Here is a 14437-nt window from a genome sequence, read left to right as displayed (position 1 = left end):
CTTAAGTCCTGGCTCAGTTGTATGACCTTGGAAGTCATATAGTCATTTTCTGGCTCAGTTGTATGACCTTGGAAGTCATGTAGTCATTTTGAACCTTTCTCAACTACCAAATGTGGGTGAAAAAGAGGGCTGGGTCCCTAACCTGTCCCTGGCTCTACACAGTGAGGTCTTTGTACAACCTGCTTTGTCTCGAAGGTGGGGTGGGGGTCGGGGGTACTTTGAACCTAACCTGGGTGTGGTGTCAGGTTTGCACATCTTCTGTCACTTTTCTTTTTCTGTTTCTTGTTTACTTTATTTTTAAGTAAACTCTATGCCCAGTGTGGGGCTTGAACTCACGACCCCAAGATCAAGGGTTGCATGTTCTACCAACTGAGCCATCCAGGTTACCCTATGTCTTCTAGGCAGAAACAGTGGAATCTTTTGTGGCTGAAACATTTTTTATATATCAGAATATCTCCCTTTCCTGTGGAATCTTCAGGAGAATCTGGAGAAAGATCCTAATATTAAGGAACATACAGCTTAGTTCTGTAATTCATTCAGAACTACTTATTCTGTAACTCAGAATAAGTAACAGGAGTTTCGATCAACATCCATCCACATCACACACTGGTTTTTTAACAATCTGGGAACAGTTGTTTGCAAAATCAGCTGAGATAAAATAATCAAGATGGGTTGGGCTGAATCGGTCATTTTTTACCCCTAAGCCTCTTCTGCAAGGGAGAACAAAATGGGCTCTAAAATGCTTATGGGTTGTTACACACTGGGGCTTACCAGCTGGCTCTCATGACTTGGGAAAATGTGTCTGTGCCAGTATTTCTTGAGTAAAAGTAGAACCTAATGGTTATCTGTTTACACCTCTGTGGCCATTAAGGCGCCAACAGATACATTTTCTTGCTTTTGGTCTCTCAACCCATAGGTACACGTCAAGAAAAACAATATAGACTACAGAATTAAATAGAAGGGCTTGAGGGTAATGAAACATGCTGCCCACCGCCCACCTTCATTTTATTAATGAGGTGAACTGACTTGCTCAAGATCTCACAGAGGTCCTGGGACTAGAATCCCGGTTCCCATTCCACACGCTCTTCACTCTGCCCACAGCTCTCTCCAATTGTGAGGTGATTTTGAGCCTAAGCCACACAGTTTTGTTTTGTTGATTGTTGTACACCTGATATTCAGGTGCAGCGCCTGATAGCCCTCGGTAGTGCCTCTGAGCACCAGGCTGCTTCCTGGTGCAAATGCATCGGTTCCCCTCTCCCAGCATAACCCATCACCTAGGCAGCAGAGTTTGGGCAAATGAAGGCACCCAGAGGAAAGGGACTCCGTGCACACCCACACTGCCGCCTCAGGCGGGAGACCAAAGTCACCGAGCTGGAACTAACAGCTTAAACAGCACGGACATCCTTCCATGACAATGAAAAATCACAGTACCAAGAGTTGGTCGGTGGTGGCCCCACTTTCTGGCAGATGTTGGCTCAATGCCCGGCATGCACTGAGGAATTCTTCTGAAGGCTGATATCTAAAGAAGAAAAAAAAATACATACATATATATATGTGTATATATATGTATATATATATACACATATATATACATATATATATCTTCATATTAATAAAAAAGAAAGTAATCCCCTACCTTGACTTTCGCTTCTCAGCGGCTGAAACACCCACACTGAGCAACTTCCCAGGACAAGGGATATTACACTGAATACAGCCTCCCACAATGAGGCTTGGCTTCTGAACTCTTCTGAAGAGTGAGTCAAGCACATTGCCCTTTTAATCCTGCTGTTTTCAGGAGGAGGGAGTAGATCACCAAAGCATTCTGGGGGCCATGGGCCTAACTGCAATTCCTGACATGCTGGGAAAGGAAGGGCTGTCTTCCTGACTTTGGCTAAAACATTTTCTGCCTCAGTGACTTGAAAAACCCAAAGAACCCAATCCATACTAGCAAATTTTGTCAGGTTGTTCTTTCATGAAGGGTACCATCAATGCTAACAGAGTCAATAAAATGAAAATCAGTTAAGCTGGGATGCACTCAATGATGAGCACTCTTCCCGTGTTAGTATAAGGGCAGACAGACCATCCCAGGGTAGGACTTAATGGCATTGGTCACCAGGAAGCTCTACCCTCATCACGTCTTTATAGTGCTGCCATGTTGGAGCAGCCCTGTGTACCCACTTAGCAGTCAGATCCCACTCACTGCTCGTCGCTACCCCTGGCTGGGTGTGGTAGTGATGATTATGGTACTTACTATCCTTATTTCCACTATTTCTTGAGAGCCTACTGTGTGGCAGGCACTGTGCTAGGCATTTTACATATTTTTTCTCATCCAGTCCTCAGGTCAAACCTATCAGGTGGCTGTTATCCACATTATTCCAAATGAGGAAACTGAGGCAACCACAGTTTAGGTGCCTTGTGTAAAGTGACCCTGTGGCAGACATAGGATTTGAATCCAAGTGTGTCCAACTCCAAAGACAGTACTCTTTTCATCATGTGACATGACCTCGCATCTCTTTCAAAGACGGGGTTATGTCAACATGGCCAACGGGAGAGGCAGAAAAGCATTTGGGTAAGAATCAGAAAAGATCTGGGTCAGAATCCCTGCTCTGCTAGCTGTGTCACTTAACTTCTCTAAGCCTCTGTTTCCACATCTGTAAAGTTGGGATTATAATAATTTCTACCTTGCAGGATAATTAAAAGGATTATCTAAGATAGTACATGTAAAGTCCTTCACATTTCTAGTGCTGGGACCATGTTAGCTTTACACGTAGCGCTCTATGACAGGATATCCCATGAAGGCAGGAGTACGTCTGTGCCTAACATAGATTAGAAACTCAGTAAATCTGGTGAACAGAGAGAAAGATGAACAAATGAACAAATAATGGAATAAAAGGGTGAAGAAATGCCCTTGCTCTTTCTCGGAGGATCAGTGCTCCCATCCGTGCCCATCTGACTCACCTCTCAGCCTTGGGATGGGGGAGGTCTTCAGGAGGCCCACCGTCCTGGCCTGAGGTACTGGTGCCCTCTGGGATGCCCTGCCCGGCCTTGCAGCCGGGGTGGGCCTCCTTGCCTTGCTTGTGTTCTGTGCCATCACATTTCTTCTCAGCCTCGCTGTCAGACAAGTCTTCCGGGGAGCTGTCCTCACCGCTGGTCTCCTCGCTTGAGGTGGTCTCATAGCTGGAGAACAAGACAAAGGTCACTCATTCTGTGCTTCCTACCCAGTGCCCAGGTCAACACATATAAGAACCAGGTGGGCTTCAGATAATAATTCCCAGCTTGCTAAACCACATCTCCATTCTCTATACCTGCAGACCTGGGTGAGGGGACTCCCAGGAACCTTATGTCAGAGAAAGATGTAGTTAAGAGCTGTGGCTTTAACACCAGAGGCCATTTTGGGAGAAAAGATAATTAACTGAGCTCTTTGCAGTGAACATGTAAATAGCCCATACCCTAATTGGCCAATGCATTTGGAGGATTCAGACAAGCAATCCAAGATTCTCACAGAAGCATTTTTTCGGGAATCCTAACGTGTTGTCTAGAGAGGGGCCCAGATCTAGGCAAACATCCCCACTCCCACCCTGGATCCTCTGAGTTGACTGACAAATCATCACGTCTCCAGGTGATTATGAGGCTTCCATTTAGCTCCCCTGTTCTAGCCCAGCTGACCTCTGAAAGGAGGGACCCATCTGTATCTACTCCCAGCAGGGTTCCATGGGAAACCTGAACAGTCAGGGTACCTGAACCCAGCATCTGCCTTTCCTGGCTGCAGCCTGTTTTAGCTATTACTTGCAACAGCAAAAGCAAGGGCACGGGCCCCTTGACTTGTGGCCCCTCCTCCCCAGGAGTGATCCTTATATTCAATTATGTGCAACTCCACTGAGGTGACAGACCACAGACCATGAAGAGAAGTCCTGGAAGATTTATCGATCCTTCTGCTGATAGTCAACAGGAGACCCCGAAAGAGGATGCTGCAGTTAGGATGAAGATTTCGGGTGCTGGGGCCATTGGACACTGCCACAGAGACCAGGGGAGACCAGTGGCCACGGCTTCCACAGAACCCCCTCATGCCCTTTCTCTGAATGATGGCCCCTATGGAAGGCCCCTGTGCTCACTGGATTTGCAAACCCAGCCTGCTCCTTGGCGTGTTCACATTCTGTCTTGTTTAAACCAGATATTTCTTCTATTGTGCTTGGAACCACCTTTCACTTTTGTGATTAAGGGAGTAGGGGACAGACTACATTTACCAAGCTGTTCTTGTCTTACAGTTGCTTCCATAAAGACATCACCTGGATGTCAGTTCATTCATTCAACAGAAATTTATTGAGCACCTACTATGTGTCACACGTTGTTCTAAATGCTATACCAAAGTACCTGTCCTAATTGAGTTTATATTCTAATAGGAAAACAACAGAAAGTAAACGTGTAAACAGTATAATTACATAGTGATAAGAACAATGAGTAAGATAATAAAGGACCATGGGATTGAGTAATGGGAGGAGGGGCTACATTAATTAGAGCAGAAGTTTTTTTCACCCTGGCTGCACATTATAATCACTTGAGGGGATATCAATTCCCAATATCTGTGCTGCACCCCAGACTAATTAAACTGGCGTTTTCAGGGAGGGGACTCAGACGTTGGTATTTTTAAGGCTCCCCCAGGGTTTCCAAGGTGCAGCCAAGGTTGAGAAACATTGGACTAAAGTGACAAATACTGAAGAATATCTGGGACAGTAGCACTTTAAGAGGTGGGGGAGATGGGTGGAAGGACAGATAGCAAATGCAAGGGCCCCAGCATGGGGCCCTTGCAGAACCTGCAACAGTGCCGTCACTCTTATTTGAACCTGGTGTCTTCCTTCTGATCTGACCTGAATTAAGCAGGGGTTCCGACCCCTTTGGGGCCACCACCGGGGCCTGCCACTGGCTGGGTCATGTGCCCCTCCTTTAGGCCTACACTTCTTCCTCTACACATCTCAGCATATCAGCATTTTCTCTTTACTTCTTGTCTTCTCCCTGCCCTGTCCAAACTATGAGCTCAGGGCAGGGACCATGATTTATTTCACTTTTTTTATGACTGACACCTAATACATTTGTTGACATTTAATAAATGTTTGTTGGATGACTGGTCTAGAAAATACTCTGAATCCAGGAGCGTCTGAGTGGCTCAGTCCGTTAAGTGTCCGACTCTTGGATCTCACTGTTTTGTGAATTTGAGGTCTGAGTCGGGCTCTGTGCTGGCAGTTTGGAGCCTGCTTGGGATTCTCTCTCTCTCCCTTTCTCTCTGACCCTACCCCACTCATACTCTTTCTCAAAAAATAAAATAAAATAAAAAAAAAGAAAGAAAATATTCTAAAGCCAATGATTTACTCTCTAGAATATATAAGGTTTGATTCATGTTCTGAGTCAATAGGCATTGGTTGCTTTTCTTCACGCTAAAAGATGTTGGATTGGTTTGCAGTAAGTTAGTTAAAAGGAAGAAAAAAACCTAAATGGATGAAATTTGAAGTGCAACAAACTAAGAGTTTGTCCTGGTTTCAGTGTTTGTTGTGCAGATTAAATGTCTTCTGTAAAGGGCCCATGTGCTCCCCAAATTCCCAGAAGCCACCTGGAATCCTGGCCCGGGGGGCACCAACACCGAGACATTAAAAGCACGGGATCCGACAGACCACCACAGCTGGCAAGGAGCCAAACACATGCAAACCCAAGATGGAGTTTTAAAGGGCTGTTAATTCCCTTGAAGAAAAATGAGAACCAGATGCTTCCCCCTAGGAAAAGAGAGCACTAAGGACAACAGCGGGATGGGAAGTGTGGAGGGGGCAGTCTGGGCTTCACGAGCGATGCTTACCCACCGTTAACCCCAACAAACTGAAGGTTCTTTTTGGTCCCATTACCTCCTGCACGGAAGCCATAGTCTTTCTTTTTCATTATGGATTTAAGGCTGGTCGACGGGGAGATCTCTAGGCAGACACAACATCACAGATTAGAATGATCTTGGGGATGCCCCAGAATGCAGCAAAACCGGTACTCTTGCTTTGAGCGGATACACACTGAAGATATGTAAGGGGGTAGAAAGGGACAGAGCACTAGATAATGTAAATCAAATATTGTGAAGGTCTTTGAGGAGGCCTGGCCTTCTGGTCAACACCAGCGGACCTGTCCCTGTCCACAAAGCCCTTCTGAGTGTGGATGATGGAGTGGAATTAGTGGCACTCTTCCAGAAGAGCCATGTGGTGTGTGTGCCATTATCGTCCTGTTTTCTGGAGGGAAATCTGAGGCTCAGACTTGCTCAGTGAATGGCAGAACAGGAGCAGAAGTCCATTCACATGACCTCTACTCCAACACCCACCTCTGCCGGAGGGCACCTCAGTGGTCTTTCCTGGCTCACAAGCCAGTTGACACCTGCGATGCAGGGCAGGTAGAGCAGACACGTGAACGAGAACATGGCTTCTTTTGCTGTGCTCACAGTTATGGGAGGCATTTTCCAATGGGCAAGACTGGAAATAGCACCGACATCAGGAAAAAGCAGCCAGTTTGTGATCTGCGGCAGGAAGCAGACTTGCGCCCCGCTCGTTGAACAAAGCAAAATATGGTTCCACTTTATGCAACAGAAAAGTGTGTGATCTCTTACAAGAGGAAGTGTGCTCAGCCAAAGGGTCGACTTCCACATGTATCGTTCAATCTCTCTCTTACACACACACACACACACACACACACACAAAGTATTCAGTGAAATATTTCCGATCTCAACATCATGCTCCTCCAAAACCAGGCTAGAGAAAACCTCTACTGTGCAAGAACCAGAGAGGACCACAGGAATGCAAGAGCCCAGGAAACAGCGAAGGCAGGCTGAGGTTTAGAGTACACACAGCTAGGGCCATTCTTGCCCTAGACGTTGCCTTTGCGCCATGGAAATGAGAAACAGGCACCCCTCTGGCTGGACACAGTGCTGCAGACTTGGCGAGTGAGTGTGGGCTGAATTTCAGCTCCTGTTTAACTTCCCTGGCCGGCATCTTTGTGCCCTGTGCTATCTGCACAGCTGTACAGGCCTGCACAGCCTGCAGTCAGGCCCAACCTTAGAGCAAGGACAAGAGTAGGGGCACAGAGCCTCCACTGTTACATAGATGGGTTTTTATTCCACTGGGTTCCCCGAGCTGCTTAAACCTTTTAAAAATACATATATATGCATGCAATTAAAATCCCTTTTCCCTTTGACTCGCCAGGTAGAGGAGAAATGGTTCCCTGTGTCGGGGACCAGTATTCACCCATCGGCGGAGAGGAGGTGGGGGCCGGGGGCTCCTTCTGGGGTGGAGCGTGGGCCGAGTAGGCAGACAGCAGCAGGTTGAGGGAGCTGAGTAGCTGGCTCTGGATGCTGCTGAGCTTGGAGGCAGGCTGCTTGATGGCACTGGCCAGCTCCGGGTACCCGTGCTCCAGGCAGCTCCATTGCTCCTGCAGGAGTTCCTGGATCTTCTTAACATATTGCCCAATAGTGGCATCTGTTGGTGAACTTGGTGGCCTCCCTGGGCGCTCCTTCCCTGGCAGCTCTGAACTGGCCTCCTCCCTCCCTGCCGGGGGAGTCTTTCTATCACTGCTCCATGGAGAGCCTCCTGGTCCCTTGCCCAGACCCTTGGCTCCCACCTGAGGGTCCCCCTCAAGCTCAGAGCCTGTTTCTTCGATCCTCAGCTCAGTGGAGAGGCAGCTATGTAAAGAGGGCGTGAGGACCATCTCGGGTCCTTGTGGCAGTGAGAGCTGAGATGGTGGCATGAATTCTGCTGGGCTCCAATCCCCCGGTTTGTGGCTGTCCTGCCCCCATAAGAGCCCATTCTCCTCTCCTCCAGCCCTCCAGCTTTCAGATCCTGTGCTGCCCAGAAGGTTGACCTCAATGCTCTTGTCACACAACTCCCTGGTCAAGAGTCCATGGAGGGGGTCAGTGTTGACCATGGCGTCAGTCTGGCCCTGAGCATCTCTGGCGTTCTCATGGCTAAGCTTATCTGCCAGTTGAGCTACAGTGCACTCTAGTTCTTGAATCCTCTGCTCTCTAGCCTTAATTTCCTCCTCCTGCTGCTGGAGGGCAGCTCTGACCTGGGCCAGTTCCTCAGTTCTTCCAGATAGCTCACCCTCAAGGGCAGACAGCTGTTGCTTCAGGCTGGAGATGCTGATGGGATCCATCGTGGGGAGGCCCAGGCTTTCCTCCGTGACCCGGACGCCAATGCTTCTCACGTCTATCTCCACAGGTGGTGGGGGTGGGATCTCGCTGATGTTGAGCTCTATTTCTTCTAGGGGGAACTCGTTCTCAGGGATGGGTGATGGCAGAGGTGGGGGACTTGGTGTTGGGGAGCCAGGGGTGACCACTACCTCTGCTTCTGGGGTTTTGTGTTCATCTTCTTCATCCTCGAGAACTATCAGTGCATCCTGGGATGAGAAGGGAGGACTTGGGAAAGAGAGGTGATTTGGAGCCTCCTCATCATCTGCATCCTCTGGAGGCTCAGCGCCTTCCTGGACCAGCTCTGGAATCCCTGGCACCAGGTCCCCAAACTCTCTGACTTTGGGTTGAGTTGTTGCTCGTGGGGTGGAGTTTTGAAAGCCCGCAAATCCATCTGCAGGGCCAAAGGTGCCATCACAGACATTGCCTTCACCCTGAAGGGGAGGGAGGGCAGGAGGTGTGGGGGGACCTGAGTTTAGGCTTGGGTCCTCTGAGGCCCTGTTTTGCAGCAGTGTGGCTGGCATGCTGGATGCCCTCAAGAGCTGGGGCCGTCCACTCCCGGAGGCCAGCTCAGCCTCCCTGGGGGCTGCAGCCTCCAAATGTCTGGCTGTCTCCGCCAGCAGGGCCTTCCTGTGGTAGCTCACGTCACTCCCGCTGGTGGAGGCTTGCACATGTTCACCAGGTGGCAACGACTGGGCTCGCTCCTCTGTCCCCAGCGGCACCTTCCTTGGCACCACTGGGGACCAGTTTTGGTGGGGAAGAGCAGCATGGGGGCGAGCCCTGCTGTCAGGAAGGCTGAAGTTTCGGGGCAAAGTGCTAAACTTGGCCTGCTTGGCCCTTCTGTGGATAGGAATCCTTTTGATGGTGTTTCCCTTCTCAATGTCATCCACGTACTTGAGGAAGTCCAGGTCTAAATGAAAGCCATATGGGGTCTCCACAGAGTAGGGGTGGCTCTTTGGAGGGTCCTTCTCTTCCTCTCCCTGAGAGGACTGGTCTTTGGCTGGGAGACCTGTAAAAAAGAAGCACAATGTTAATAAGAATTGCAGGGTGGTGAAGCCAAATATGTGTGATTTAGACTTAAGGCTCTCACATGAGACTTCTCCTAAATGTCCCAGCCTCTAAATTAAAGCTGAGATTCTCACAGTCTTCCGGCCATGCTGAGAGTCCAGGTTATTAAATCAGTGTGTACTTAGCCAATGTCTGCAAGGAAATAGGTAGAGGAAATAGTTTCCAATTTGCAGTATTCATCTCAGTTACTGCTGTGGAATCTGCCCACAGACCAGCAAAATAAAATGGTCTCATACTGTTTTTCTGGTTCTGAGTCACGGTAACTGCTGAACTGAAGTGGCCAGGAATTTGCCGGATCAGGGTACTAATTGGAAATTATGAATACTGAAGGTTTTGAAGGATAAAATACACAACTGCCTCAACATTAAGAAAGAACCTTGCATTATTCAAATAGATACTAGTAAAGCTTGCCGAAGCCAGAGATATCAAGGAGTTATGTCTTCTGTATTATTTAAGCTACCTCATATGTGTCAGCCTTCAGATACAGGAGGATCAGAGAGAATTGGAACATGTAGTCATGCACAGCTCCTGCTCTTTTCCACCTGAAAACTGTTTAGTGCTTTACAAACATGAGTAAAAGTGCTTCACTTTCAAAAGCTCATGTCAGGTGAGGAAATACCATATTCTTCATAGACTGGATAAAAGCTAGTAAGGAAAAAGGGCCACGTCGAAAGGAACATTGGTGTACATCCTCTGAGAGGGGTGGGACTCATGACTTTTCAGGGCAACCCAGACTATCAGGGGACATTGTGATGACAAAGTTCATCACACCAAGGCACCATTGATTTTCTTGACTCCCGCAGTGAATGCTGAGGACAAGTCAGTCCTTCAACTATTTGCATCCATAAGGACTTCTTCAGGTTAAATCGTCTGTTCTCATGTAACACCCCTAACATTCTGCTAAACATGCTCCAAAATTGCTTAGCTCAGGAGAGAACATTAATGGACAGCACAGAGATCAAGAATGCAGGTTCAAAAGCCTGGTCTGTATTTTGACCCTTAGGGAAATGACTTAGCCTCTCTATGTCTCATCATCTATAAAATGGGAATATCAATAGCAAGATGAGATTATTGTGAGAACTGATTAATTAATATTTATAAAGTGCTTCACATGATAATAAACACTCAACACATGCTCAATATTGTAGTTATTATCTTTGTGGAAACACAAAACATAGAAAACCGATGCCTCATAATGGAAGTGGATTTGCCTGGGTACACAGAAGGGGACAAACTTAGGGGCGCCTGGGTGGCTCAGTTGGTTAAGCATCTGACTTCAGCTCAGGTCATGATCTTGCAGTCTGTGAGTTCAAGCCCTGCGTTGGCCTTTGTGCTGGCAGCTTAGAGCCTGGAGCCTGCTTCGGATTCTGTGTCTCCTTCTTGTCTCTGCCCCTCCCCCGCACATGCTCAGTCTGTCTCTTGCTCACAAAAAATAAATAAACATTAATTTTTTTTAATTATAAAAGTAAATAAACTTTTAAAAAGTACTTTTCTTAGGCTTGGAGGTTAATTCTGCCTTGGCAGGAAAGGGATGACTTCACAAAAGTGACCTAAGACTGACATAAAATGAACAAACAGGGATTTACCAGGAGAACAAGAGGGTGAAAGACATTGTAGCTGTTTATCTCCAAGATGGCCACCATCACTTCCCACCCTCCATACATAAGGGAATCCCACAGTGAGAGGCAGTCTGTTTCTCCACCCCTTTGAATCTGAGCTGGCCTGTGACTGCTTTGACCAAAATAATATGGTAGAAATGATGCTGAGGGAATTCCAAGGTTAAAGCCTGGAGTTCCACCTGGGTCTGTTAGAATGCACACTCAGTGGAAAGGCAGATGCCACATACGAAGTCCATCTTCCTTGAGACTGCCATACTGTGCGGAAGCCCTGACAGCCCCACACGGAAGAGATGGGGAAAGAGGGTGAGACGTGCTTAGCCAGCCCAAGCTGTTCCAGCCATGCTAGCCCAGGTGCCAGGCATGAGTAGAAGAGCCCTCAGATGACTCTAGTCTCAGCCATCATCTGACTTCTGTGACAGTGAGGCACTCTGAGTGAGGACCACTCAGCTAAGCTGTGTTAATAATACATTCTTGTTTTACGCCACTAAGTTTTGGGGTGTTTGTTACGCAGCAATAAATAGCACAGATTCTAGATACACATCGGAGAATGTGCAAAGGCATGGAGGTGTGCAATGTCATAGTGTTCTGGAGTTCTGTAAATACAGTTGATGTGGCTGGAGCTCCAAGTGAGGTAGAGAAGAGTAGAAAGAGACAAGTGGAAAAGTCAGCGAGAACCAGATCTTGGAGCAGTTCACATGCACACCAACAAGCCTTGACTTCACTCTGCAGGTAATCAACTGTGGCTTCTCAAAGAGTATCTTCACAGAGGACTGCAAAAAGGACAAACCAAATGCCTCAAGACCATTTGGGAGCCTGCTGACATGGTCAAGGTAAGAGAAGCTAAAGGCTGACATGGTCAAGGTAAGAGAAAGGAATGAAGGGAAAGGGACAAGTTAAAGAAAAAGGGTGCAGTTGATGGTGCTACCTGGGGTAGCTTCTGGGGGGCTGCTTTCTCCCCACATGTGATGACATATTGGGCCTGAGTTCTTCCCACTTGCTCGTCTGATCTCTCCTTTTGGCCAGTGTCACATGCTTTTCAGGTGGCCCTCTGTGTTTAGAGAAGTACAGTTACCTCCAAAGAACTAAATGAAATCAACTAGACACGCAAAGGTTCATGGTGTGCACACTGACACAATCAAGCCTAGTAGGCTCAGTAAAGCCATAGGCTTTACACAGTTACGTCACAACCATAGCAAGGAACAAAAGGAGGCACTGGTGCTCATCCACAGGATGGTCTTCATTGGATTCTACCATTTCTGTGGCAGGTACCTGAACTTCAGGCAATGAGGAGTAAATACGTCTCAACCCCCCCCCCCCCCCCATACCAAATAAGTTCCCATTTACCCACACAATGTTTTACCAACAATGCTTTCCCAAAGAGGCACACTCGTAGTTTCAGTAACTGAGAGCTATTGCTTTTCTGTTAGTTTTCCAGGCTACACTTGACTGTACTCTTAAGCCTACTGGTCGGCCCTGTAGCCTCCTGGATTACAGGGACAGACCTAATCAGAGAGGAGGTATTTGTCTAAAGTTAAGTAGAGAGCAGATTTATGACCCAGAAGGCAAGGAACTCTCCTAAAGGAGAGGCTGCATTATTTATCTGCTTATTGCCTCAATTCAATTGAGGCTGATTTACCCAGTGGCCTCTGGGAGCAGGTCCAGAGCACAAATACAATAATAGCATCAAATAAGAAACAGCAGATTCGAAGGCAAAATCTTCCACAAGGGAGATGGAAGGAAACCAAAGGAGTCTGGAGACTGAGCAGCCATCCAGGATGATAGATTTAATAGGTGCTTTCCTAAACTAGCCCTATGGGTTCTCTCTCTCTCTCTCTCTCTCTCTCACACACACACACACACACCTGCTCTACCTGCTACCCACCACTGTGTTCCTTCTCCTGCCAATGTAATAGGAATGCTGTACCTTGTATGAGGGAGTTGATCCAATATGCCAGCAGACCTGTGCTCACATTTGGCCCTGCTCTTCTTAATTCTACCTGGTGACAGGTATGCAGGACCTCAGAATTCCAGGCATTGGGCCAGGGCAAGAATTAATTAAGAGGACCGTCTCTGCTCAAAATGAGCTTCAGATTGGATAAATGAACACATAGCCAAACTGGCTGGATTTGAATCCTGGCTCTGTCATTTCCTACTTCTGGGAACATTACTTAATTATTTAATTTCCTGATGCCTCAGTTTCTCCATTTGTAACGTGGTGATAATAATACCTAACTGACAGAGTCATTGCGGTTGTTAGCATGAATGCCATAGAAAGAATACAGCGCAGGGACTTGAGAAAGGCAAGATAGGCTATAGGCTGGTGCTGAGTGAGGCAGGGGAGGATCTGCTGAAGGTGTGCTCATTCCTTGGAATATTTAGCTTTGTGTTAGAATGACAGCCTCAAGAGTCCAAGAAGATAATTCTGGGGAAACTGGGAAAAGGAGTCAGGGGAGAAGAAAAAAGTAGGATATATAGGCTCAGAGCTACCTAGGATTCCCTACAGAGTCTGAAAGCATGCCAGATCACTAGACCCTTGGAAATGACCCGCAAACAGTTGTGAGCCTAAGACACACACAGATGCAAGAAAGGGGATTGGAAGGGGACTAGGGAAGGGGGGAGATGCCACAGTGGTTATCTTGAGGAACACAGTGAAGTGCAGCAGGTGAGCTAACCAATCAGAGATATTTAAAGTGAGGAAGAGGGGCGCCTGGGTGGCTTGGTCGGTTGGGCGTCCGACTTCAGCTCAGGTCATGATCTCACGGTCCGTGGGTTCGAGCCCCGCGTTGGGCTCTGTGCTGACAGCTCAGAGCCTGGAGCCTGTTTCGGATTCTGTGTCTCCCTCTCTCTCTGCTCCTCCCCTGTTCATGCTCTGTCTCTCTCTGTCTCAAAAATAAATAAACGTTAAAAAAAAAAAATTTTTTTTAAGTGAGGAAGAAAAGTCCAAAAGCTTATATTCGTTTTCTGAAGGAAATAGGAAAAACAGAAACTATAGAGAAAGTGACCCAAAACACAGCCAGAAGGAAGGGAGATTTAATGAGCCAGCCTCTTCAGAAGGCTTAAGACAGCGACCAAGCTTTTTCCCTCTTCAGCCTTTATTTTGTGAGGTGGTTGTGCCTGAGGGAGGGGTGCCTTTGTTGAGCTAGTTGTGGGTAATCACGTGGAGCACAGCGGAGAGGGGGGAGGCGGTTGCTGAGCTGGGACAGATGAGGCAGGCAGGAATGACAGGCCCCCAGGGCATTAAGAGAATTAGCTGGTGTTCTGTGGGACCACTTCCATGGGTGCACTGAAAAGGCAGCTCTCTGGGGAGAAAGGCAGACTCTTGACATATACAGTGACTACATTTGGAAAGAAGGAAGAGGCAGGGCTGGAGTTGCCGGCTGGTCCCTAAGTCCTGTGCTGGTTAAAGGTCATGTGATTCAGGGGGATTATAGGCACTCCTGTTTCCTGACATTTGTGATCTGGAAAAAGCATTTCATTAGAAAGTCAGGAGATCCGGATCTCCTCTATAACCTTGAGCATGTTTCCTGGACAGGGGAAGAAGGGAATATTTATG

General features: G+C 47.6%; 1 protein-coding gene across 2 annotated transcripts in view; it reads right to left on the bottom strand.

Moving 5' to 3' along the window:
* KANK4 (KN motif and ankyrin repeat domains 4) overlaps window positions 1-14437 on the bottom strand; it is a 72978-nt gene that overhangs the window by 15142 nt on the left and 43399 nt on the right. Inside the window, exons 4-7 of one of the 2 annotated variants that reach the window (XM_060626142.3) lie at window positions 7260-9206; window positions 5843-5954; window positions 2959-3177; window positions 1432-1519 (exon numbers count right to left, since the gene is read on the bottom strand). In XM_060626142.3, coding sequence (XP_060482125.3) covers window positions 1432-1519; window positions 2959-3177; window positions 5843-5954; window positions 7260-9206 — 2366 coding nt within the window. The remainder of the gene's footprint in view (window positions 1-1431; window positions 1520-2958; window positions 3178-5842; window positions 5955-7259; window positions 9207-14437) is intronic. The other variant, XM_060626145.3, reaches the window with a different exon arrangement.

The sequence above is a fragment of the Panthera onca genome, chromosome C1, assembly GCF_046562875.1.
Source record: "Panthera onca isolate mPanOnc1 chromosome C1, mPanOnc1 haplotype 2, whole genome shotgun sequence".
In the NCBI taxonomy this organism is placed as follows: Eukaryota; Metazoa; Chordata; class Mammalia; order Carnivora; family Felidae; genus Panthera; species Panthera onca.
This window is presented reverse-complemented; position numbering and strand designations above follow the sequence as displayed.